The 27,728-nt window shown below is 42.2% G+C and overlaps 1 protein-coding gene across 4 annotated transcripts; it reads right to left on the bottom strand.

Annotated features, from left to right (window-relative positions):
- Positions 1–27,728, bottom strand: TRAF5 (TNF receptor associated factor 5). 4 transcript variants are annotated; one of them, XM_083433077.1, is made up of 11 exons: positions 26,716–26,825; positions 13,605–13,832; positions 11,638–11,695; positions 10,318–10,419; positions 8,418–8,582; positions 7,194–7,271; positions 6,778–6,852; positions 6,420–6,512; positions 4,730–4,870; positions 3,534–3,702; positions 1–2,827 (listed from the first exon to the last, which is right to left on the bottom strand). In XM_083433077.1, exons 2-11 carry the CDS (start codon positions 13,826–13,828, stop codon positions 2,250–2,252), a joined length of 1,683 nt encoding a protein of 560 aa, XP_083289203.1. In that variant the 5' UTR covers positions 13,829–13,832; positions 26,716–26,825; the 3' UTR covers positions 1–2,249. The 4 variants fall into 4 exon arrangements, with proteins under 4 accessions (XP_083289203.1, XP_083289204.1, XP_083289205.1 ...); XM_083433078.1 differs by lacking the exon at positions 26,716–26,825 and adding an exon at positions 27,433–27,728 and having other exon boundaries at positions 2,160–2,827; XM_083433079.1 differs by lacking the exon at positions 26,716–26,825 and adding an exon at positions 26,844–26,974 and having other exon boundaries at positions 2,160–2,827.

Raw genomic sequence — 27,728 nt, 5'->3', positions numbered from 1 at the left:
TTGGCTTTTTAATATTTATTGAAAAATGTGAACCACTCATAACAAAAGGTTAAAAACTACAGCAATAAATACACCAAACATATCTAAGAACATATCAACAAGTTGGCACAGAAATGTAAACTTTATGGGGCCCAGGTATTAAAATGGAATATTTAAAGCAAATTCCCTCCTGTATTAAAAAAGGGAAGGACTTACAAATTCTCATTAGTAAAAGAATTAGAAAACTGCTTTTCTCTAAACAAAAAAAGGAAAGAAAGCAATTTTAGCTTTACAGCCTCTTTAATAAATGTGGTCAACTTTACAAAAAAATTAACACACAAGGCAGTGATATGGCTGCAAATCCCAGCCTAGAGAATTCCATCCTTCAGAACTTGGAACCCACTAGGTATATGCCACAATGCTTCTTTTGTCACCCTGATATTCCAGCTGTGGTTGCAAGCCCCATCATAGTAAGGAAACAAGAATAGTAGACAATGCTATTAAAAGCAGTGAGCCAAGAGGCAACACATTCTGAGAGGATGGGGAAAGAGTATTGCAAAGTGCCTGGTAATGCCTCAGGGCTGGATCTCACATCCCTGAAAAAACTCACAGCCTTACTTGCATTTCAACCTGTAAAAATAATTCAGTGCTTGTAAGATGGCAATTCAGTTTAGACAAAAATGAACATGCTTTCAAAGTTGTTTTGAAAATACACCTACACACTCAACATCAAACTCCCTCACACTATATCTATTAAAGCACCACCCTTTCATGCTCAAAAAACCACAACATCAATGCAATAAATCCTCACAACACCCTAGTATGGCAAATTACATCAAATAGAAAGAAGGGAGCAGAAAGAGAATTAAAACAACATTCTTGTGGCAACTTCAAAGTATATCTGATTTCAGCCACACACCTATGTATGAAAATAAGTCCAGTGCTCATAATTCTTGCTGATTTCACCCCCAAAACACCCACCATGGACTTTTGGTTTCAATATATTAATCTCTGTGTTTATCAAGACTCTCCTTTGCAGGAAAACATCACATCCATATTTACATAGAAATAATTGGATAGCTTTTGTAAAGTGCTTTTCTGAGTTATTTGCTGTAATCCATCTATGCGGAGAACCCAAATTCCATGCAATTAAAAAAATAAAAGGCAACTGTTCAAGCACCCTATTCATTCTGATATCTGAAGTAAGCAGATTAATAAAATGGGTGGCAGGAGAGGATGCATACCCCTAAACATTTTGTGAATCTTTGTACTTTTGTCCATTTACTGTATTTATTTTTTTAGATCCGAACTATAAAATAGTGATTTTCTTGAGTCAAAATGAGAGTACCCCTAAACATTTTTTTTAAAAGAAAAAAAGCACTGGTTCTTTCTATTCAACTCCTATCACAATGGGCATTACAGGAGCTAGATTGATTGTGTTGCGCACCCATGTGAACTCACCCTAGAAGTGCCACAGGACTGCTACTTGAAAACTTTCAACTAATTGAAGTGCTTTAAAATCAGGATCTAGGGATCTTCCTAGATACTAGGTTTGCTTTCAAAAGATGCCAGTCATGCATTTTATGAAATAGGGCCTATTCTACAGTACATAATCACGTGTGTGTGTATATGTATATATGTATATGTGTGTGTGTGTGTGTATTTATATAAAAGAAATGCTCTCAAGCGGGGTGGCGCTGTGGGTAAAACCTCAGCGCCTAGGACTTGCCGATCGCATGGTCGGTGGATGAGAGCAAACCCCAATGAATTCAAAAATACATAGGATCAGGCTGTCAGTGGGGTAGATGGGAAGTGTGTCAATCTAACCTTCAGCTCAAATTAACATTAGAATTCTTTCGTTTGCCGCAAACTTGTGAAATGCCCCAAACATTCCCTAGTGAATAGCACCTCTAGCAATGCTTGTAACAGAGTGAGAAGAACTGATGGACCTGCATTTGGGTTTTGGAATATTCTGCTGTAGTATCACCTGATAATGTGTCTCCTGAGATAATGACTCAGTTAAGAGCTTTTCAGACATAAAAAAACTCTCTCAAATACCAAGTTTTGCTATATGCTTCAAATTCACCTCATTAGAGACTTGACCAGTTTTCTTAATGCAAGTTGAAAAAGTACCAAAGAAGTAGTCAAAGCTATCAAAAAAGAATATAAAAGTAGGTCAGCAGAGTGAATAGCAGCTTTTTCCTGTTGTCTGAAAGCAATCCAGTTAAATCACCAAGCCATCACCTTTAACAGTTCTCTTCCAAGCGCTCTCATAATTCCTCAAGGTCGGTTAAATCCACCACTACTTTCAGGAAGAGTGTATCATCTCTGATGTATGTATTCTTTGCATTTTCGAGCACAGTATGTGCCACAAACCGAGGACACCCTGAGGCAACATTCATCTCTCCTTCAGGTCTCTTGAAGCTGCTGCTGTGAGGGTCGGCTTTAAAGGTTTCTGTTATGTGATGTTTCTTCCCACTTTGGTCCAGAAGCATAAGTGTGACCTTTTGCTTGAAAGGCCACGGTAACAATGAATCAAACTCCCCTCTCATCACTACAAAGTACAAGGAAACGTGAGTGCCCTTTCCTGAACCATCCCCATTCAGGTATGCTCTGGCAGACAACCTGTACCCACAGCGGCTGGTGTAAAAAGGCTGGCTGACTACAGAGGGACAGAGTCCTTCCATAGCCTCTTTTTTCTTCATCTTGTAGTCGACAATTTTCCAGATCAGTTTCCCATTGTAACTTGTCCCTTCTAGAAGTTTAAACCGTTCTTCGTTTTTGTTAAGTTGTGCCCTGTGGATACTGAGGTGGACATCATGTTGGTTGGACAAGTCTTCCAGAACAACTAAGAGAAAGAAATGTGGGGAGATAAGAGAGGGTTACAGACACTTACAGAGTTTGTATTAGGCATCATTTTTACATATTTAACATCCAACTATCTAGAGCAGTGAGGGCCAAACTTGGCCCTCCAGCTGTTTTGGGACTACAACTCCCATCATCCCTAGCTAACAGGACCAGTGGTCAGGGATGATGGGAATTGTAGTCCCAAAACAGTTGGAGGGCTAAGTTTGACCATCACTGATCCAGAGCAACTGTTCAGAGTCTGGCACTAACAGCTCCATTCCTTGTGATGCAACCTACTTTTTCTGCAGATTGGGGGCAACGCTGAAGTCAGTGGTCTGTCCGTTTTTAGTAGGATACATGGATTTGGATTCTAAACTCTTTGACATGCAAACCTCTTGTAAAAAAAAACTTAAAAGAGGAAGAGCACAACCCCTTCCATGCTTAACCTCCCCTCCCCAAAAAAGACCAGCAAAATAACCATTCAAGCATTGGCTCTCTAGAACCAAAGGAGAACACATAGGGAAAGCAGGAGACCAGTGTGCCACTAGGTAGCCATGTGGTTTGCTGAGAAAAGTACATGAATGAACTTGTAAAAGCCTCAACTCCCCTCAATGGCGTTTTAGAATTTTAGATCTTAAGTAAACTAAACTAGCTTACCACCCCCATAACACCAAAACACTTTAGGAAGAGAAGAACCCCCAATATACCTAAACGCTGTTCGTATGATTCCAGGAAAGCAACTTTTTGCTTTATATTATCAATGGTCTCCAGAAGTGGTCTCAGGCTGAATTTACTCTGCTGCTGATTTGCCATCTGCACCAGCTGTCTCACTTGTGTTTCCAGGCAGGCAGATTTATCAATGTGAATTGCCAAAGTCTTTAGCGATATGGGGATGAGAGAGAAGGGAGAAGACATGCATTTTTAAAAGAAAATTGAAGACGACAAACTAGTATTACAAATTGTTTATTAAAGTCTATCATTGACTGCATTTCCCTCCTCCGAGTTTTTCCAAAGGTTTCTTTTCAGTTAGGATCATAAATCGTCTGTCGTCACGATCTCAATTGTGCGAGGCGAAAAAGTCCAATGGCTTTGTCTTGCACAAATAGTTTTCTATCCCCTGGTCCTCTTTGTTTACTCCCACATTTCATGGTTGATGCTATGTCTGCAGCAATGATCTTTGCCAACGGTTTCAGGATATTTCCTTCCTTCCTCACTGCAATCTCAACTGTTGTGACAGTTTTAACCTTCTGCTTTAGTACCATGCCATGGTATAGCTTTAACAAAATGGTTGTTCCTAGTGCCCTTCTTCCACCCCAGTGCTAAAATTTAGATTGAGAGGTTCTTGGAGATTTACACTTGTTTGTTATTTTGTTGGTTTATGGAATTCTCAAGTTACATATACCAAACTGTACTTTTCTGCATTTCATTTCTTTCTGACTTCACTGTTTGCAGTCCATCTCCCCACAGGAAAATGAATATATGCTAATCAGGAAAACATTTCATTGGGTGGACCATAGACTGCAAAACATACAATATAATACATTTGATATATAATACTGCATAAAATGTGCAGTAAGTCTCCAATGTTTATGCTCACTTATTGAGCTGCATAAATAATCATTTTTATCAAGAGCATGCAAACTTCAATTTTGTATCCCAGTTATGTGCAGGAGACAGTCACCACACATGTGCAATCTGAAAGCACAGAGGGGTGGGAATCCATTTTTGCTTTCAGCATGCGAATGAACTATGAAAACAAAATGGAAATGATGTCCAGGTTAAGCAGAGCCAGAAAACCTCACATTTTAAGCTGAATCTAGCACAGTGCAGGCAGTATCTCCACATAGATACTGTTGTGTTTTCTTTGAAGCAGAAACTCTGTTAGGAAGGAGGGTGGGATTACCTGAGTGCTTGCCAGTAAGTTGCTATTTTTACCGTACAGCTGTGTAAACTGCCTGAAATCTCTCTCACACTTCTTAATCGTGTCTGCTAGCTGCTGTATTTTTCTCTCTTTGTGTTCAAGATTGTTATAAAGGTCAGAGATCTACAAAATAAAATGCGAAGCTGTAAATTTAATGTTTTATTTTTAAAAAGACACAAAAACTGATGAAAAAACTGAATTATGAAACAAGGGTTAAATCCAGCTAATGCTCAAAGTAGACCCATGTCAGTCATGTCTAACTCAGAACAGAGCTAACAATGAATACAACCCGGAGGGTTTGCTCAGCTGTTAAGAGATGGACAAGCTAATATCCCAAGGATAATTCCCACAATCACTTTCGACTGGGTCAGTTTTTATCTTGTGATCCACACAGACCCAACAACCAAGTATGGTAGCCCACCAGAGGCTTAACAATCTCTCTGTTTTTGTCCACTGCCTAGGACTATGACAGATTGATTTTGCCTCAGCTGCAACAAAACATGTCTGTCCTGCATCGGTTTCTACAGCCACAGCAGGCACTGAAACTCTCCCATAGTTTGACTTCACCCACGAAGGCGCACTCCTCCATTGTCTCCCAAGGTAGACACATGCCAACAAGGACACCCAGGAAAGTTTATAGTGTGTACAATTCCCTCCACCCCCCACTGATGCATGCTATACACATCAATAGCAACAGAAAAAATGGTAGCCAACAATCAAAACCCATTGTTTCTAGGGTGTGATTTAAATATGCATCAATGAGTACCATGCTGCCAGATTCAGAAGGTTGTTCTGTCATAAGAAAAGTGACACCTAACCTCACAGTGACTTTCTGTAGAACACACACTCACGCACACACTCAACAGTTTTAGCATGGCATGAGGAACTGAAACATGCTTTCCTCTTTTCAAGCCGACTTTCTAAAGTTCATCTTATGCAAATGAAGGATCACCACACATTATAAATGTTGGAAGGTACCAAATGGCCCCTAACACATAAACACCCTTCAGAGAACAATAAGGGTGCCAAAAGCACTGCAGAAATAAACTGAAGCAGATACACGGAAGATTAGTGTTACTAATTGCCCTTTCTTCATACAAAAGCTTTCACCGTACCCAGACCTTAACGTAATAACAACAATGCTGCAATCATATGGAAATGCAAAGGGAAGGGGCCTTCAAAGGGGGAGAAGGGTACTTTTTGCATGTAATAATAAAAAAAGATAACTGTCAACCTACAGATTCTTAATTAGCAATATTTCCCCCCCCCAGGGCTCCAGACTTCTGTCTGCATATATACTTTCGACCAAACCTCATCCTTCCTTCTAGTTTGCTACATGAAAAAGTACTTGAGGCAAATTACCTTCTTGCTAGTTTGCATACTCCCTTCTGCAAAGTGCTACTGTGAATCTGTAATGAGGGTATGTAAAGGTGGCGTGGATGTGTGGTTCCCCGCCCCCAACTAGCTACTGTGTGTGTGGACAATTGTCTCCAATAAAGATCTCACAAGCAGTAGTAATTTCTCCAAAATTAGCAGATTGCACAAGTACATGTGTAAGACACTTGTGGAACTAAGGGAAGTTTAGCCTCTTTTGAACCTCTTTGAATTTTTAGAACTGTCGCTTGTTTCCACTTAGAAGCTGAAGGGTTTGGGAGGAAATGCCATGCTATACCTGATCTTCCAGCTTTGAGTTCTTATCTAAGATCTGAAGCATATGTTCTCTCAAGTACATATTCTCATGTTCTGAAAGTTTTCCTCTTTTAATCTAAAATGATAATATAAACATGGAGTGAGAACAAAGCTAACCTGACACATTATAAACTAAACAGATTTAAAATCATTCTAAAGCAAAAAAAATCAAAACAAAACGTAAGAAAGGGAAAATCTCAGCAGGGATATTCTGAAAAAATTAAACCAGAGGAACAAAAAAAGAAGGATGAAGCAGAAAGAGACATTGGTTAGCTAGTGCCCTTTTATGCTTTGGAGAATTAGCATCTACTGTAGGACCATGGATGATTGCATTACAATACCTTTGTAGAACAGCCATACTTTTTATAAGGACAATCAATTTTCACCTCCGGACATATTACGACATGCTCTTCTACCTGCAAATATTAACAAGTTTTAAACGACACATTAATTATAGGTGAAGAAGGTTTGTGCGTTATGACCTTTATTTCCTGCAAAAGAAGTACAAAAAGGAACTAGATTACATTCTCTGCATCGTCACCAAGTCTAGTCATGGACAATGACAATAACAAAGCGGTCCACAGATGCTACTTGGTGCTCTTACATTATCCATGGATGGCAATGTCACATAATTACTAACACAAAGAAGGGCGGCAACTCGTACTGCCACATGCAGAGGCTAGCAACAACTAGGGACTATTTTGCTCTTCTCTCAACAACACTGTTATCTTGCAATGAAATGAAAATAACACTGTACCTCTTTTGTCAGAATTATCTGTGGGCAGCCATGGGGACAAATCAAGGGATAATCGGGACAATCTGTTCTCTCATGAGTCTGAAAACACATTGGGAAATCTGTTATTCAAGAGGAATGAAGAGGTTGGCTCTACTTAACACAAAACCAAAAGGCAGAAGAAATCGTGTTGACCATCCACTAGGAATCGACAGTGCAAGTCCAACTGAAATGAACAATAGTGCTTTTTCAAGCACTCCTGCGCACTTTCCATCACTCCAAAGGGGGGGGGGAGGGGAGGAATGCACAATGCTCCAGTTGATTGTGGTTAGAATCATAGAATTGGAAGAGACCACAAGGGCCATCGAGTCCAACCCCCTGCCAAGCAGGAAACACCATCAGAGCACTCCTGACATGGTTGTCAAGCCTCTGCTTAAAGACCTCCAAAGAAGGAGACTCCACCACACTCCTTGGCAGCAAATTCCACTGTCGAACAGCTCTTACTGTCAGGAAGTTCTTCCTAATGTTTAGGTGGAATCTTCTTTCTTGTAGTTTGGATCCATTGCTCCATGTCCGCTTCTCTGGAGCAGCAGAAAACAACCTTTCTCCCTCCTCTATGTGACATCCTTTTATATATTTGAACATGGCTATCATATCACCCCTTAACCTCCTCTTCTCCAGGCTAAACATGCCCAGCTCCCTTAGCCGTTCCTCATAAGGCATCGTTTCCAGGCCTTTGACCATTTTGGTTGCCCTCCTCTGGACACGTTCCAGTTTGTCAGTCTCCTTCTTGAACTGTGGTACCCAGAACTGGACACAGTACTCCAGGTGAGGTCTTCATATATAAGGTAGGCCTTTCTAACCTGCTGCATATTACAGACTTAATGTCATTACGTCCATCTCTGATTTTTATTTATTTATTTCTTGCTTCTCATCTCTCTCTCTTCTACAGTGGAATAAAAAGTAAACGGCCCATGCCTAGAAATATGCACAGACAATTCAGTCTGAGCTTATTGGCCTGCACCCAACACACCACAGCGGCCTGGGACTTGCAATGCTACACCTGACGCAGATAAAACAGAGACACAGAGGTGCATGCCATCATCGTAGTTTAAGCTCTTCAAGACTGTGACAGAAACAAGAGGGAGAGCAATATATATATATTTATGAGATTGTTCATATATAGAGGGAAGAGTCACATTTAGGGTTTTCCACAGTGTTTTGGAGACATTTTTACGAACATCTCACCTTTAAATCAATTGAAGTCACAGGCTGTTTGCAGTACTGGCAAAGTTCCTTCCGATAGCTGCACTGCAAACCTAGGTGTTCTTGCAAATCCTTCCGAATAACTTTTTCACAACATCCTTCATTAGTGCACTGCACGCTTTCGAACAAACACTGTTGTAGGTGATCCTGTAAAGCAGAATCATGTACTACCACATATTACCTGCATCATAAACATCACCATAGTATGTACAGGAGGCACATAAAACAAACCGCATTTTGGGGTCTGCAAGAAAGGTCAGATGTCTCTCTAAAAACCCCATAGTCTACTACATTGTGCCTATATTCTGTTGGTTTCTTGCACCTTTGGGCGCACAATCATGGGGTAACACAGTGAGCCACAGCTTCTCAATAAAGCATTTGTTGTGGAGACAGTCACATCTCTCTCTTCCTCCATAAGCCTCTGCCCTTTCCTTTTCCATTGCCATGTACAAATCCTTCTTCTTCGTCTTCTGTTGTTGTTGTTGTTGTTGTTGTTGTTGTTGTTGGTTTCAGAGTCCTGCTTCCTTCTACTATGCCCTTTTAAAATGTGGGGGTTTTTTTGGGGGGGGGGTTATTGGGTTGTTTTTATTTTGATTATGTATTTTGTGGTTTTATATATTGATTTTATTCTGTGAACCGCCCTGAGACCTCCAGGTATAGGGTGGTAGATAAATTCTAATTCTAATAATAATAACAACAGGAAAAGCTGGGGTAGAGCATCCGTCTTGTATACAGAAGGTCCCGAGTTCAATCCCTGGGATTTCCTGGTTGGGCTGGGAGGAACCCCTGTCTGTCTGAAACCCTGGAGAGCTGCTGCCAGCCAGAGTGGACAGTACTGGGCTACATGGACCAATGGACTGACTCAATATAAGGCAGCTTCTGATGTATTCATCTACTTAATTTCCTCCTTCTTCTCCCCCTGTGCTGTCCCCAAATCTGCCCCAGAGGGTTATTGTTCCATTATTCTATAGACTGTATTATTCTATATCCATTATTCTAAGCTGAGATTCCTATATTGCAGGGGCTGGACTAGATGACCCTCAGCGTCCCTTCCACCTCTGCCTACAAAACGTTTGCCTAAAGACCACATTGGTTTCTACCTAGGCATGTTCCTAGGCTTTTACACTCTGCTGTAAAGAAGCCCCCCCCCCCACTTTTAGATGCCCCAAATGCCAATATAAAGCACGTCTGGCACAATTAAGACAAGTTTCTTTTCTGTTCTTCCCTTTTGAGAAGAACACACAAATTTAATGCACAAATGGATAAAATGGTGTGTGTATGTGTGTGTACCATTAACACCACCTTGAGCATCTTGGGGGGTGTGGGAAGGTGGCTTATAAATGAAATAAATAAGCTGTGGGTAGACAAGTTAAATTATTTGCATCCAATGTTCTTGCTCACTGCTGCCTGATTTATAAATCCATGTGCATAACATCACGTGGTAAGATCACAGAAGCTGCACTATTCACCTTGAACTTGCAGGGATTGGATGGGAAGAATACAGATGCTTCATGCTCCCCCACCCACCCTCCTATGCCCTCAGTACACATTTGGCAGGGTCAAAGCCAACGACCTGCCTTTTTTCCACAACCACAGGAGATCTATTTAACAGGGAGAGAGAGAAAAAACCTGAGGTTCCAGTGAGTAAAACAAGCAGTTTAAGAGCAATGCAATATCCAGTCTTTTATTTGCAGTGCGTTCCCACCCACACAGGCTGACGCTTCTCATACTCATAATGGGAAAATATATATTATGTTTTAAAAAGTATATTAAAAAAGAAAAAAGGGGGGGAGTAGCTTTAGTAATAAGTGCAATTGCTTCACAAAGGCAGAAAGACATCAAAACTTGGCTCAATTGACACTAAGAGTTGAGGAATGCAAACCTGATATCGCCCCAGAGACGTTTTCGCATTACAGGCTGGTGAATTTCTGCAAAACACTTGCAAATTGAGAACTTCCCTTTTACAGCAATTGTCTTTGAAAACCTAAATAAAAAGAGTATAAAAGCTTATTTCAAAGCACACGCAGAAGGTCCATAATTCACTATAATCTTTTAAAACTTAATGAAAAGCCAGTCTTGCTACAGAGGAAATTATGTGATAAACAAGTTTCCAGTGTTGAAGTTTGGGGAGTGAGGTTAATGCTAGTTTCAAGTGCTTGAAGGGTCTAGAGGAGAGAGAGTAACTAGGCATCAGATGAGCATAAATTATATCAAATAAACCCCTTGAACAGGAAGGATTACGCTGGTGAAGAAATCTCAGCTCTCCTCCTCCCAACACACAGAATATCCGCCTCTAGTTCTATACACAGCTTCATCTTCTCTGTTATTCAGGTTTGTTGTCTTTGAGCTGTCTCCAACCTGCAACTGCCCTATTGTGGAGGTGGGTCTGAGACAGCAGCCTTCCATTACTCAGACCCCACAATTGGCAGGGGAGGCCTTTTTGGGGGTGCCACCGTAGGTCAGATGCTGCTGACCTGTGACAGGGCCATTTCAGTGTCAGTTTCCCATTTGTAGAATTGCCCTCCCTGTTCAGGTGTGCTTCTCTCCTCGACTGTTGACTTTGGAGAAGTTTTTAAAACGTTCCTATTTACCCAGGCACCTGTCAATCCTGAAAATCACTGGTTTCCAGAATGTTTTAAGCCGATTTCAAAATTTATGATTACTGATGTGTTTGCTACCATGGATAAAGGGCAGGAAATAAACTGAAATGAACAGATAATTTTTCCACCCCTGCAGTAGTTGCAGTTTTATTTTCTGGGCATGAGGTCAAAGTGGTGGCTTTGAGCTACAAACCCTAAATGGCTTGAGATAATATCTATTTTACAGGAAATGCCTCACCTCATAATACAGATCAGGATCATAAAGATCAGCCCAAAGGCTATTGACTGTGTTAGCATGATGTGAAATCTTAACAGGAAGGGCTGGTAGGAAGCCATAAACTTGCTTCACAATTGTAAAACTCATTTTCCCCTAAAAACAGGAGTAGGAGGGGAAATAGATCTGGCCATTCCTGAGAGTTCTGGATTTCCAAGTTTGTTCTTCATGTTTTGATGATTAAAATTATTTAAACATTCTTGTATAAAAATCTCATTGGGCTTGAATAGATTCTTCACGTACATTCAAATAATACTGCACACAAAACTGTTGAATCGACTGACTCCCCGCACCCTCCAAAGAATGTAAACAGAAATTATTTTCTTACTTCATGTAGTTTTATTATTTCTTTGTCCACAGGACAGGTGGGTACAGCATTCAGTTCTCTAAAGAGATCAGAGGTTATATTTGGTTTTTAAAAAATCTGCTCTGGGGAAAGGATCAAAATTATATGCCTATTATAGCTGGCCCATTAAATTCCAGTTTTATCTGAACAAAAGAATTATTTTTAAGATCCCTCATCTTGCTGCATATTAGACCGGTGCCGATTTCAGCATACCCTTTTCTCAAAAATGCCCTCCTCACCCATTTTAAATGATTCTAGAGTCTGTTGGCTACACTCGCAGCACCTCTTTAAATTGGAGTCCTGCTGTCATGTTACCGTACAGAGAGCTAAAGGGAAATTGCAAGAGGAAATTAAATTAACAAAGCCGGCAACCTAACAAGTAGTTTAACTGAGCATTAAGTAATAACTGTCACATAAACTGAGAGCACATAAAAATGCTAAGAACTGTGCAGAAGAGGAAAAACTGAATAAAAATCAACATAGTATCAAGGGAGGGGAGCCTGTGATTCTCTTGATGTTGTTAGATTCTCAACAACCCTAGCCAGCATGGGCAGTGGTCAGGAATGATGGGAATTGTAGGAGAACAACAAAGGGAAGGCTGTAGGCTCCTCACCCAGTGTTAAAACTATGTTATAGATCAGATATAAACAAAGGAAACTAGTAAGTCATTAAGCAAGGGCTGCTTCTTATTTATTTCATTTAAACCTACACCACACTATTGATCCCAGGGCATGGTACGTCAACTATTTCTTTCTCATCAATAAGTCTTAAAACCCACACAACACAATCCTATGCATATTTATTTACTGCTCAGAGGTTCTTACTTCCATGTAAATGTGCTCAGTCGTGCAGCATTAGGCTGCCATCCCATACCCTGTTATCTTGGGAGTAAACTTAATGGAAACAAATGGGAATTACTTCCAAGTAGACAAGCATATGATCGAACGGTTAAGTGACACTTTGGAATTACAGCATCTCAATTTCACTCTAGAAAGTAACTGTGCAGGCATTTCAGAAAGGAAGAAACCAGTATGACTCTGAAGTGAAACTTAGTGACTCAAAAGGGTGCTTTTACAATACAGAGTTAAAGTTTCGTTTTTAAATTTTTCTACATCTCTTCTCTATGGCAAAGTCACACCAAGCCTGTAGCATTTTTATATCACTGCTATAATTTTTCAAGCGTTGGAAAGAGAGACTTCCCAGAAAGAAAAACCCACCAGCTTCTATGGGAAGCCTTATTTAAGATCACAACGCATCTAACATATCGATGTGAACCAGACAAAAGTGTATCCAAACCCCATTCATTTTACTGAGGAGCGAAGTATGTGTTTAAAGGGCCTCCATTGAAGTTAATGGGATTTCAGAATGTTTTAATATTGCACTGCTCATGCCTCAGATGTCCACAAAAAATTTAAAAAGTTGCCCTGGGAAAATGTGTTGACTAAAGCAAGAGGAAAACTAACACACCTTACGATTATAGTAATGTGCTGTTCACATTGCTTGTGGAGTTGCAGGAATAATTAGGCTTGGCGGGGGTCCTCACGTGGCCCACAAATCTGTTTCCCCAAGCCACATCCATCAACCCACACCCAAGATAATGCTGGGATCCAATTCACTTAGGAATTCCTGAGTGTAGCCGATCCAGAGTTTGTGGCTGCAAACACTGCTTTTGCAGTAAGGGATCTTCCTTTGAAGCACAGCTTGAGTTCAAGCTTTCCGGCAGAGGAAGAATCAGGAGCACATGATTATTTCCTTTGAAGTTGGGTCACCTGACATTGTGGTGCTGCCAGGTGACTGACAGGTGGGCAGCACTACTTGCCTGCCAAAATGGTCTCCCAAAATGGAATCCTGTTCCCCAGCCCTCACACAAACACAATTTACATAGTTTTCAGGGATGGAAAGGGAGGGTTTGGATCTGAATGTTAAGAGAAGGAAGGGGCATTTCTTACCTCAGAGAGACTATGCAACGCTGGCAAAATCTGTGCCCACATCCCGTCTGGTGAGGATTGTGAAGGACCAGGTGGCAATAGGCACATTTGTATCGTTCTTCTATGATTTCCACAAACTGATAGTCAGCATTAGGCTCAAAGTCTAAGGAAATGGCACTGGTAGAATTCTGCCGAATGTAGAGATTTGCTAAGTTGCCTGCAAGGTCTTCAGCGGCCATGGGCATAGAGCTACAAAGACAAGAATGAAGAGAGTGATGCTAGCTGAGAACCTATCGTTATACTTTCCTCACATCTCAAGAGTATCAGGCTTGGAGCTACAAACAGCTGAATATGTACAGTCATGAGGGGAAAGAAAGCACACCCTCTTCGATTTCTGTGGTCCTTAATCCTTGCCTATATTTGAATGGGTCTGAACTAATTTATTCTCCCAGGGTGTATGTTTTACAGTATCACTCAGACATTAGCAGGGTGTGTGTGTGTATATGTGCACATTTTCTTCAGTTTGCGTTCAAAGGACACAGAGTTCAAATGTGTAAGACAGGAAGCAAATGCTCTATGCTTATACTTTTATACGTTTCCTGCCTCAAACCCAAGTCGTAACATATGGCATTTAACTTTGCACACACAAGTGGTTCTTAAAAAAAACACCACACACACACTGTTCTACACCACTATCTTCTTAAAATGTCATTCAACATTGACAGGGACTGGGCACCTCAGAGATGAGATTTGAATGGGACTGCATAGCTCACGCTCTCAGCTTCTACATTAGCCGGGTCATAGGTTGCCGGTGTTCCTTAATGAGACTTCCTCATTTAGGGGAAAGGAAGCAAGTCCAGTGGAAGAGCATCTGTTTTGCACACAGGTGGTCCTGAGATCCACCTCCAGCATCTCTAAGTAGGGTTGGAGATTTCCTCCCTGCCCAGAGAGTCACTAGTCTGCATATGTAAACACACACTGAGCACAGAATCTATGATTCTATGAGATGGACCAACAGACTGACTCGGTGTAACGCAGCTTCCTATGCTCCTACTGTGAAGAAATATAAGGCTGGAAGGGAGTAAGGGACTTTTTCCCTTCAGCAACTAGCAAGCTGACTCCCAAGTAACTCAAAACACAGACCACTCCTCCTCCTTGCTTTTTATCCCTGAAGGAAATAAACAGGGATTTTCCTTTGCAAAAATCCATCACAGGCTAATAGACACCTTCAGAAACTAACAACAAAAAAGCCTAAACGTGTTACCAAATTACTCCAGAGAAGTAGCAATGTAGCCTGTGTGTTCAGGTCAATTAAGAAACATTTTATGCTACAAATGCTACAAATTGTGTTTTGGGGTTCGATGGACAGCTTGCCAAGCTTTAGGTACTTGATTGGTTGAGGTTGCTAAATAAACCTGCAGAGGAAAACATTTGCTGCAGTTCAGTTTATATGCGAAATGCCTTTGATTAGCCTTTGCACAGCCCACAAAGTTAAAAACACCCATAATGTTATCACTATTGCAAACAACAACAACAACAACAACCACACAGCACTAGACCTACAAACAAAAGTAAGGCTTTTTTTAAAGGGCAAATTTAAATTCTCTTTTTTTTTAAGGGTTGAGGAACACTGCTAATTATTCCTTTGAATGCCTCATTAAAAATCCAAATTACCTTTCCCCAATATGAATTAAAGCAAACTGCTGTAGGGGCACTGCATATTAAGAATGCTTCATGTTTAAAGCACTGCATTGTTTTAACATGATTATGGCTAAATTCAAAACGTGCATTTTTACACAAGCTAAAAAGGAACAAAGAATATAATGTACAGCATTTGCTTTGGCTTTATTTTTTCCCCCCAGCACTCCCTAATTTGCTGCTGTTTTTCTAATGGTTAATACCAATTAGTGCTTCTTTCTTCTTTTCTGCTCCCCATGTCTGTGATTTCCATATTGTAACAAACAAACAAGATGCGTGTTATTTACAAAAACAGCAGAAGTGGTTCTTGAGTTATTGCATATTTATAGACATTAGAGGCATGGAAATCAAGAGCTCCGCAGCTCCTAAAAAGGAGCTTCACGTTGGAGCTACATTTTTAAATTAATGATGGTATTAAGTATTCCCATAAGAGTTGTGCACAGAGTTTAAGATGAGAGAACATACCAACATAAGAAAACATTTTCTTGCTCCAATTACTGCAGTTTTTGTTTTCTTTTATGTAAGGACTTCTCAGTTTTTGTTATTTCAGTTTTTGTTTCCTTTTGTTATATATACATTAAAAACCTTTTACAGAAATGCAAGGAACTTGCACTTAATTGGGAGTTGAGCATATACAGCATTCAAAAACTTACCATATAATCATATGCACATTTACTCCAAAGCCAACCCCAGTGTGCTTACGGGGGTTTTCTTCCGGGTAAGTGTGCACAGCCTGACAATCTGTGGTGCCTTGCATAACAGCTGAACACACTGAAGATATTTAGGAATGACTCATTCTTGGAAATGTCAAAACTGTTAAGAAACTTGCACAGGCAGAATGCTGAAATTTGGTGTGCCTTTATTCTAAAATAACTTGATTGCTGAGAATCTGAAAACAGGATATTTTTGTCTTTTATGTGAATTCTACTGTGTCAAAAAGGGACAGCACAGAGCAAGCGAAACGTGTGGATGACTGGAAGGGTGAAAGCGTTCCTTCCTACACAACTCAAGGGCGGTACAAAGATATAGGGATGCGGGTGGTGCTGTGTTCTAAACCACTGAGCCTCTTGGGCTTGCGATGGAGTGAACTTGAAAGCACACCAGTGCAAGTAGATAAATAGGTACCGCTGCGGTGAGAAGGTAAACACCGTTTCTGTGCGCTCTGGCTTCTGTCACTGTGTTCCGTTGCACCAGAAGCGGTTTAGTCCTGCTGGCCACATGACCCGGAAAGCTGTCTGTGGACAAATGCCAGCTCCCTCGGCCTGAAAGCGAGATGAGTGCCGCAACCCCATAGTCACCTTTGACTAGACTTAACTGTCCACGAGTCCTTTACCTTTTATTTTTTTATTTTTTTTACAAATATATGAAAGAGAAATTTGCAGTGGCAGCCCTGAACATATTCAAGCTGGCAGAATATAAACTGGGCTTACTATCCTAAGTAAAGGTTTGGACTAACTAATGAAAACCAGGGGACTACGTCTTCATTGCCAATTATATATTTTTGAAACCATGATTTCCCAAGGGAAGAATAACTGTGGTTTTTTTTTAATTGCGTAATCTTTCATATGGTTCAGACACACAAATCAAAATTAGCACCTAGTGTACCGTTAATCCAGCAAACAGTGATTTGGTAAAGCTGTCATATGAGCAATCTGCCATGCATTTGAATTGCACCTCAGTGCGTGGTGTCATGCATGCAATTGCCCTTTCTACTGCAGGCCAGGTAAATCAGACAAAAGTGTTTTTTGTTAATGGAAATCCACATGTTTCTCTGCTGGCTTTACAGTTATTCTCTAAGTAGGGTAAGAGGACAAACCTGTAAGTAAGTTGCTACATTGAGGTGCTATGATACTTCTGTAAATGAGGCATTGCATTATTGTATTAAATTGTGTGGGGTTTGTTTGTTGTTTTTTTTAAAAAAGCAACCAACAATTATTTTGATATGGTTGTCACTTTTGTATTATTCTCAGTTACATAACAGTAGTCGTCATTACACTGATTTTAAAATGAATAAATTGATAATCCACTTTCCCCATGAACTCAGAGTAGTAAACAGCAAGTGCAAAGCAGTAAGGCTACTTGCAGAATTAAAAAAATAAAGTTCAAGAAAAGCACCATTAAAAAGGTAGAACGAAAAGATGATGATGGCATGAGAATTCAGAAAAGGTGGACTTGTGCAAAAGTTTGTATTGCTTTAGCAAGCCTCCAAGGACAGGCTTGAATTTTTGTACCAAGCATTTAAAGGTAAAGGGACCCCTGACCATTAGGTCCAGTCGTGACCGACTCTGGGGTTGCGGAGCTCATCTCACTTTATTGGCCAAGGGAGCCGGCGTACAGCTTCCAGGTCATGTGGCCAGCATGACTGAGCCGCTTCTGGAGAACCAGAGCAGCGCACGGAAACGCCGTTTACCTTCCCGCCGGAGTGGTACCTATTTATCTACTTGCACTTTGACGTGCTTTCGAACTGCTAGGTTGGCAGGAGCAGGGACCGAGCAATGGGAGCTCACCCCGTAGATTTAGACAGGCCCAAAAGAAAATTTGTTTCTGCAAGTCAATCTGCCAAGAACCTTTTCCTTCCAGGTTCAAAGGTTTCCCTAATATTCCTTGTTTTCAAAAGGCACCTCTAGTCACTCTCCTCCTATTTTAGGGCAAGGTGCTATAGTGAACAGTGGTCACCATAACTATCAGGTAAATCCATACTTGTCCCTGCTCTTTTCTTTTCTGACAATGGAGATCTCAGGAAGTTTTGACCACTGCTGGGCTGGATTTATAGAAGAGGCTAGATAGGTCCCATGATCCTTTTTTACACCATCTGTGGGGGGGGGGGGCGTCGGCGTCGGCATCGAGAGAGATCATTTTCATAATACAGCAGTAGTGCAGTCTATCAATTTCCTCCTAAATATCTCTTTTCAGCAGCCTGACCTAGACCCTGCAATTCTCATAATATGTTGCTGGTTTGCTGATGATGCTGGCATTGAAGACAAAAGCTTTAAGTGATTCACCAAGGCACACAGCAATTTCCAAGAGGTCCACAGGGAGAAAAAGATTGAGAACTGCTGTCCCAGTCAATTTCACCCACAGCGAAGCACTTCATGGGAAACCTTTTTTAAAAATTCATATCTAGGCACACTGCCAATAAATGTCTCCTCTTCTGAGAAGAGCCCCAGGGAAAGCCCCAGGGATTAAACAGGGTCTGGGTCCAATAAATCTGGACAAATGAGAAACAGGTAGTAATCATTTAAGTTGTTTACCTTTCAATGTACCTACTGCTATCAGTGCCTTGCAGACTTTAATCAAAGGAAATAGGAAGGAAACAGACAAGACTCGGTTTGCACACAGTGTGCTACATCAGTAAGGACGGAGATGGAAATGATTACTGGCACAGATGTGAAATCAAGAACATGTGGACTTCTGAACAACCGTCAGGTGCGAATTACAAAAATAGCATTCAACAATAGTCTTTGTTTATAAAGAATGATAAGGGCACACAATCAGCCTGAAAGAGATAATGGAGACCCCAATATCATGGTATGAAGTCTAGAGAGAATGGAGTTTTAACTTGGTAAGAAGTCAAAAAGTAATTGTAGCATTCAAGTACGAGGGCACCTAAGCAGCGTAGTTTAAAAATGTTATCCATCAATACAGTGTAAGAGCACTACTAGGCTGGTAGGGTCTACTTAACAAGGGATAAGACCTGTGTTCAAAACCCCCTATGCTATTTCTCACTCAGAGTTTTGAATATCAGTATCCCCCCATCTTTAAAACTTTAGGAAAGCTATTGAGGTGTTTAAAATCAAACAAACTTTCATTTAAGTTTTTAATTTGCACGTTTGTCTCCCTTTGCAGATTGCTTGGTGCTTCCATTCTGCATCTTAAATAGGTTTTAATCGTATTTCTCCCTTTTTAGGCAAGCTGCAAGAAGACTGCATAAAGGAACACACCAATTTGATATACAGAACAGCATGTACTCATCTAGCATCCTGACCAAGTATAAACAATTAAAGATAGTATGCTGATGACACCCAACTCTATCTGTTGATGGATGGCCATCCTGACTCGGCCCCAGACACACTGACCAGATGTTTGGAAGCTGTGGCTGGATGGTTACGTGGGAGCCGGTTGAAGCTAAATCCTTCGAAGACAGAGGTCCTGTGGCTGGGACGGGATGATATGGGATTGGGGGGGCAACTCCCATCTCTTGCGGGGGCGCAATTAATGCCAGCACCGTCCGTTAAGAGTTTGGGTGTAATCTTCGACACCTCCCTTTCCATGGAGGCACAGATTGCAGTTATAACAGAGGCGGCATTTTTCCATCTCCGCGAAGCTAAGCAGTTGGCTCCTTACCTCTCTCGCCCTGACCTAGTCACTGTGATCCACGCGATGGTCACCTCCAGACTGGATTATTGTAACTCGCTCTACATGGGGCTGCCCTTGAGACTGACCCAGAAACTCCAGCGGGTGCAGAATGTGTGTTTTTACATGAGTAGAATGTGCTTTTATTTAAAATGCATCTCTGGGTTATTTGTGGGGCAAAGAAATTGGTCCCCCCCCCAAAAAAAAATAGTCTGGCCCACCACATTGTCTGAGGGACAGTGGACTGGTCCATGACTGGAAAAGGTTGCTGACCCCTGTCCTAGACACACCTTCCTACGTTGCTCCTGCTCTGTTCACCTGACAAACGAACCAGAAGGGAGACAGACAGACCCCAGACAAAATCCTCATGCAAAGGAGAAGGCTGTGAAGACTGGCTAAGCCGGACAGGTGAATTATTATTATTATTATTTATTGGGTTTATATACCGCCCTATACTTGGAGGTCTCAGAGCGGTTTACAGAAATCACTTTCCTATTGGCAGAACGCTCTAATCTCGATCATTCCGATTTGCTTTACTTTACCTCAAATGGACCCATGGTTGTAATAAATGGATACCAAGATGAGTAAGCTCAGAGAACAAGAAAACCAATTCTGAGTGCACTGATGTCCGGTTTGATTTCCATGACAGCAATACAAGCACAGGCGTTACACACACACACACACACACACACACACCCCGGTTGCTACTGCGTATGCACACGACACTAGGAAATACCGTATTTTTTGCTCCATAGGATGCACTTTTCCCCCTCCAAAAATGAAGGGGAAATGTGTGTGCATCCTATGGGGTGAATGCAGGCTTTCGCTGAAGCCTGGAGAGCGAGAGGGGTCGGTGCGCACACATAATTTTTTTTTTGGGGGGGAGGGGAACACCTGTACACACTTAGTTTGAGCTGGATCAAGCCTGTATTTATGGTGAAAAGATAAAGGAAAAGAGGAACCAACCCTCTACAGGAGAGCTTATATTCTGGAAAACTCTACATATATGTTAGATCTACAGCCATTCTTTAAGATAAACCATGAGCTTGAAGATGTGTGCTCTGGAAATATAATCTGGCAATCTACAGGCATTATATTACAAAATTGAGTTAATATATTTTAGTCATATTCAGAGTAGACTCACTGAGAGCAATTGACTTGTTGATTCATTTCAACAGGCCGGCTCCAAGTCTGACTAACACCAAATATCACACATTGTTCCCGAGTAATGGTTAAGCATCCTAAAAAGTCCAAACCTGTTCACACAACACTTTTTGCCTTATTTAACTATCACACCCTGAACTGTAAGCACCTGGAACATCCTAAATCAATCAATATCATGTCTTTTTTTCCAGCTGGAACTCACCGGAACTCAGTTCCGGCACCTCTCAAGTGGGCGCCATTGCCATTCTAAGAGAACGAGGGAGATATTTATGGTGAGCTCTGGCACCTCTTTTTCTAGAACAATAATACTGATGAATATGATTAAAGGCTATTAAAACACTGGAAAGCAAAAATCAGTCAACCATGACCCTAGAATGCTTCATACTAAAAACGTTTGAAACAATGCATTTCCCCCCCTTTCCTATTCTTGATCAGGAACAATACATCTTTAGTTATTCCCTTTGGGGGTTCGATAGGTACTCACAGTTCTTCCTACAATGAACACAGTTTCCTCCAAAAGACTTACTTGATTCTTTTTTATTCTCTCAAGATTACTCCATTTCATACAATGGTTTTAGTCACAGCACCATAATTATGAGTCTTTATGTTGGTTAAAAAAAAAAAAAAGAAACTCTGAAAGACACCCACTTGTAAAGGAACAGTGGAACAGTTCCTGTTTATTATACCTTGGTCAACTACAAGCCATCCATTACTGCTTCATTACTGACTTCCTTCAGAAGTTCGCTTTTAAAATGGACCCACACCCCCAGTTTAGAAGTACTGCTATTTTCAGCTTGTCAGTGGGTGGGCGGGGGGAGGAAAACATCAGAATGAGGCACATAAAATGATGCCATTAGCTTAAGTCTCAAATGTTACTACTAGATGCATCAAGCATTAAAATATATTAAAAGGTTAAGAGTACCCCAATTGTTGCTTATCTCCTGTATACCTTTATTCTGTTGTTTCATATGAATCTCTCCCCCCCCCCCATTTTTCATTACGGTTTTCACAATACAATAAAATAGTATCTAGAACAAACATAATCAAAAAGATGAAAAAGACAGAACAAGCAAAGAAAGAGAACAGAGAGAGATAAGAAACATTAAAAGTAACACCAATAATAATAGTGATACAGTGGTACCTCGGGTTACATATGCTTCAAGACGCTTCAAGACCAGTTCAGGATGAGAACAGAAATCGTGCTCCGGCGGCGCGGCAGCAGCAGGAGGCCCCATTAGCTAAAGTGGTGCTTCAGGTTAAGAACGGACCTCCAGAACAAATTAAGTACTTAACCCGAGGTACCACTGTTTGGGGTTGCAACGCTCATCTCGCTTTCAGGCCGAGGGAGCCGGTATTAGCCCATAGACAGCTTTCCGGCTCATGTGGCCAGCATGACGAAACCGCTTCTAGTGCAACGGAACATCGTGACAGAAACCAGAGTGCACGGAAACGCCGTTTACCTTCCTGCCACAGCAGTACCTATTTACCTACTTGCACTGGCATGCTTTCGAACAGCTAGTTTGGCAGGCCCTGGGACAGAGCAACGGTTTAGACCACAGCACCACCAGCGTCAATAAAGCATATAGCCCTCTGTCCTAGCTTTCCCCTTAATCTTCAATCCACATACAGTGGAACCTTGGTTAACTTAATTCGGTCTGGAGGTCCGTTCTTAACCTGAAACTGTTCTTAACCTGAGGTACCACTTTAGCCTCCCGCTGCCACAGTCGTGCGATTTATGTTCTCATTCTGAAGCAAAGTTCTTAACCCGAGGTACTATTTCTGGGTTAGCGGAGTCTGTAAACTGAAGCGTCTGTAACCCGAGGTACCATTGTACAAATAAGTACCGTATTTTTTGCTCTATAAGACTCACTTTTTCCCTCCTAAAAAATAAGGGGAAATGTGTGTGCGTCTTATGGAGCGAATGCAGGCTGCACAGCTATCCTAGAAGCCAGAACAGCAAGAGGGATTGCTGCTTTCACTGCGCAGCGATCCCTCTTGCTGTTCTGGCTTCTGAGATTCAGAATATATTTTTTCTTGTTTTCCTCCTCCAAAAACTAGGTGCGTCTTCTGGTCTGGTGCGTCTTATAGAGCGAAAAATACGGTAGTCTTCCCAGCTTCCCCTTCCTTAGCCTCACACCTTGAGGAAAAATCTACTCTGGCCTGTCTCTCACTCAGGTCCCTCTTTATCGCCTCTCTTATGTAGCTTCATTTAATTTATATGAATCTCAACTCTATGTGCCCTATGTGTTGTGAAGTTTTCACTATTTTACAGTAATAAGTGGGTAGAGGTCATGACCAAAATAAGCACACAAGCATTATCTTTAAGGTTCTTACTTGATGATCAAGCTTCTCCTACTACTTGGTATGACGGTGTCAATTATCTCAGGCTCACCCACAGGCTTCATTTACAGTTATCTGCTCAGTCCATAAGTATTCAGTATTTGATTCAGCGATACTTACTTCAAAGCACGCATGTTCAGGATTTCAGCTCAAAGCTCTATTGCTTCAAGAAACAGTACCAATTACATCACAAAAATACCACCCGTGTACATTTATTGTCTCTCTGACTTCTTTAAATACAAGAGAAGGCAGAGAGAAAATATTTTTCTCTCCATTATTTCTTGATTTTAATGTTCCTCCCACCAGATTTTGGATCTAGGTTCCTGTAAACTCATCACTTTATCTTAAGCATTTCATACAAGAGATTGGTATTACACAATTTTCTTTTTTAAAATGCTCATCTTGGAAACATTTTATTTACACATACTTCTCTAGTCTTTATTAGAAGAAGAATGTATTCTATGAAAATGGGTAAACCTGTCTGAAGCAGAGGAAGGCACATGTTTCAATAAACAGTAAATTAGTAATGATGTGGTAAAAGTAATAAAATGCAAAGCTGCAAATGGCAGACAATGTGTAGCAGAATTTACATATTGGACTAAATCTTATGATTCCCCAAACTGTACAGCAATGCAGATGTTTCACTCACCAATATCTAGGACACTGAAGTAGTTATTAAATGAAAATTTAATACAGGATGGAAGCACACAAAAAAGTCAACTATGTTCTCAAGCAGCTGACAATTGACTTATACTGAGCACTGTTTTCTATATGGTGAAAAGTGGTAAAAGGTAAAAAGAAAAGGTAAAGGAATCCTGGATGGTTAAGTCCAGTCAAAGGCAACTATGGGGTTATGGCGCTCATCTCGCTTTCAGGCTGAGGGAGCCAGTGTTTGTCCACAGACAGCTTTCCGGGTCATGTGGCCAGCATGACTAAACTGCAGCGGTTTACCTTCCTGCCGCAGCGGTACCTATTTATCTACTTGCACTGTTGTGCTTTCAAACTGCTAGGTTGGCAGGAGCTGGGACAGAGCAATGGGAGCTCACCCCGTCGCGGGATTCGAACTGCCAACCTTCTGACCAGCAAGCCCAAGAGGCTCAGCAGTTTAGACCACAGCGCCACCCGCTCCCTCTTAAAAAAATAATAATTTGCATTTCCATCTCACCTTTATCTCCAAGGAGCTTTGTGAGTTAGCTTAGTCTGAGAGGCAGCGTCTGGCCCAAGATCACCCACTGAGCTTAATGGCCAAGTGGGGATTTGAACCCCCGTCTCTCACAGGTTCTAGCCCGGCACTCTAACTATTACACGACACTGGATGCCTCACTAGAGTCCGGAAGCTCTCATCTAACCTGCAACGCCTCACCCCATGAGAGCCACGATCTGCTACTAAGATTACAGACTTTCATTTACCAATGTAGGAGAAAACAACTCAAAGCAAGAGCAGGAAATAGCTTTTTATTGAAACCCTTTGAAGAGCTCCAATGTATTTTGAGCTGCAAACAGCTCCTTATTTGAGGGAGGGGGGTAATGACACTGAATTTATTTGCCTGATAGTGAACTCCATTTATAGAGTCTGTTTACCAAAAGAAGATGTATATATAGCCTTTTCCTAGACGAAGTAACATTGCTGCCCAGGGATTCAGAGTGTGTGAACCGCTGGTACTCAGGGACCTTATTTCCCCATCTCAGTGTGCTAACTCCAAACTCTCATATCTATATGCAGTACCACAAGAATCATGATTTGATAAAGAAAATTACAGATTTTCCATTACAGCACGATCTATTCTGGACTTGCTTTATTTACAGCTTATGCTTTCCCAAAGTAGATGAATTCCTTCATGTACCCTTCTGTCATCAAAAGTTAATACTGATTCTTGTCTCATGGAAAAAATGCAAGTGCTAACCACAGACAGAGACAGCCAATGGCCATAAAGTCTTTAATATGAATGACTATAATCCAGTACAAATACCATATTTAGGTGTACACAAAACACAGCAACCTAATGGTTTCAGAGATTTCCCCCCATCTACAACATGAGCCTGATTTGTCAAGAAACATTCACAGCAGATGTCGTTGGCTTCTTGCTCTCTGGGGTTTTTTAATTGATGCCACTGGTCCTATTCCCTTTGAATCTCACAAAGCCCCATTTGCAATATTCAGTAAATTACAGTGCATTTGGATTTGAAAAAGGGGGGGGAAATACAGCATGTGAATTGCACAGAACTTATAACATGATCTGGAAGATTGTGCTAGTTTGAATGTTCGGCTTTATATATAATTAACAGCTTGCCTCAATGCATTTTTCATTTATGTTATTTTATACACTGAGGTGGGCCCTTTTCAACAAAACCAAGGTTAGGGCTGCAGCTCTGTGCCCATTTACACAGCCTCAGCAAGCCCCAGGGACTTACTACATATATAGTAGGATTGCACTGTGATATTTTAACATTGTTGAGCCCACTGAGAAACGAGTCTACAAAAGCTAAAAAGATAAAGTTATTCCAAGTCCTCCTGCCTACTAGCACAATGCCATCTTTGCCAAGATTTCCTGCACCACCGGGAGAGAACTCATCATACAAGCCTATTCACCACACAGATGACATTTCACTTTCCTAAAGCAATTACTGCCATGTGGAGAAGCAGGACCAGAGCAGATTCTCTCAGAGCCCAAGAACTCCAACCTCAGGTGTACAAAGCAACAACAAACGACACAAATGGCTCCACAGAGATTATACAGAGAAATCAAATCTCTGCATAGGGTTCTAGAACACTATTTTAATCTGTCTATGGGCCACCTCACCATATAAAGTGTTATTCCTTTACTGCAATCCGATATATTCAGTTTGCTGAGGATCAGTCCCACTAAACTCCAGACTTGCTTCTGAGGAGACATGTACAGAATTCCACTGTGCAGCCCAGACGTCTCTCACAGACATGGTGGATAAAGATGGTGACTTTTTATCTCCCTTTCTTTTCAGAAAAGCCTCCAAACTTCCTAAAGTGCTTTTGTTCCTTGAGCACGGTGCCTTCACACCCACCATTTTGAGGAACTGTCAGGTTCCCTTGCACAGAAAAAGAGGGACAGTGCAAACAATCGCCTGTGTCAGAAACAAGTTTATTTAACCGTTTCTGGCCCAGACCAAAATCTAAGTACACTTACCCGGGAGGAGGTACCACTGAGCCTAAAGGGCTTTTACTTCTGAGTCAGATTAGACTACATGCATGCAATTTGAGGGAATAACCCAAGTTCTACAGGGCTTGCTTCTACCTAAACATACAAAATTAGCTATGCCACATAGCTGTAAACCTTCCCTTTTTTTGGTGGGAAATTCTCTTATTCCAGCACCGTTAGATATCCCGTAGACTGTCCCCGGGACAGGTGAGGCTGCTGATCCGTTATTTTCAAATCTGAAAGTTGACAGCTATGCATTGACATGAACGCCGTAAAGCATTCACAGCAAACTGACACTAGCTCATCCGGCAGCAACAGAACACTAAATTAAAAGGCAAGCCATATAGCTGGGTAACAATACCAATTCCCGACCATTCTCTAATTACAGCACCGCCCTGACTCACCTGGGGCGCCCCCTCTCAGGTCCTCGTCTGGGGGGCTTCAAAGGCCACACAAGCTCCCGCCCGCTTTCCGTCCCTCCACCGCAACCTCCCCGCGCCTCTCGAGAGAAACCCAAGACTGAGGCACTTACGCACGCAGCGCTCCGGGCGCGCCCAAGCAGCTGTTCTAGTCGACTCCAAGCAAGCCAATAGCAACGGAGGAAACGCTGAGCTCCGTCTCAGGAGCACGTGGGGAGCAAACCCGGCGGGCCGGGGAGGGGCGCGGGGCTGACGTAGGCGCCCACGCGGAGCCGGCCCTACCACTGGGTGGAGCCAGGCAGCTCCCTCACGTCGGGGCTTTTGCGCGTGTGGGTCGCCGCCTGCATAGCCTTTATTTTGTCCCGCCCAGGAAGAACCACTCCCCTCTCCTGCCGGAATGCCTCGGGCAGCTTTTGTTAGAGGGCGACTGCCTTCGGGTGCGAGTGGTGGGCGGGGTACACGTGTCCCGGCCCTTCGCACGTTCCTCGCATGCCCGGCTGTTCTTTTGTTCTCCTCCCTACACGCGCGGGTGCCTTCAGTGGACAAAGGCGAACGAGCGCGCGAGCTCCAGCCAACCCGCCCGCCTCCCTTCCCCGCCCGTGTTTACTCGGAAGTAAGTGCCATTAAGTTGCGCGGCGCTTACTCCCCGGTGCGCAGAACGGCGGCCGGCTGGACTCGCCTCCTCGCCGCCCTCCGACTTACCGGGGCGGCTGGCCAAGGCAGCTGCGCGCGCGTCTCCGCGCAGTTCCCGGGGAGCAGAGCCCCTTCCTCCCGCAGCCCGGCCGGGCGGAGGGAACTTTTTCCTGCTGCCGAGCCGCTTGGGAGACGGAGGTGCATGGAAAGGCCTCGCGGTTTCCCGAGACGAGAGCAGGCCTCCTCTTTCCCCGCCAGCCGCCCCCTCTCGCGCTTCCTCGCCGGGGCTTTCAGTTTCATGGCAACTGAACGAGTCACGCTGCCTTCTGGGAAGAGGAGCGGGGTAGAGTGGAAGGGGCTTTCCC

Source organism: Podarcis tiliguerta (genome assembly GCF_965153285.1).
Source record: "Podarcis tiliguerta genome assembly, chromosome: 3".
Lineage (NCBI taxonomy): Eukaryota > Metazoa > Chordata > Lepidosauria > Squamata > Lacertidae > Podarcis > Podarcis tiliguerta.
This window is presented reverse-complemented; position numbering and strand designations above follow the sequence as displayed.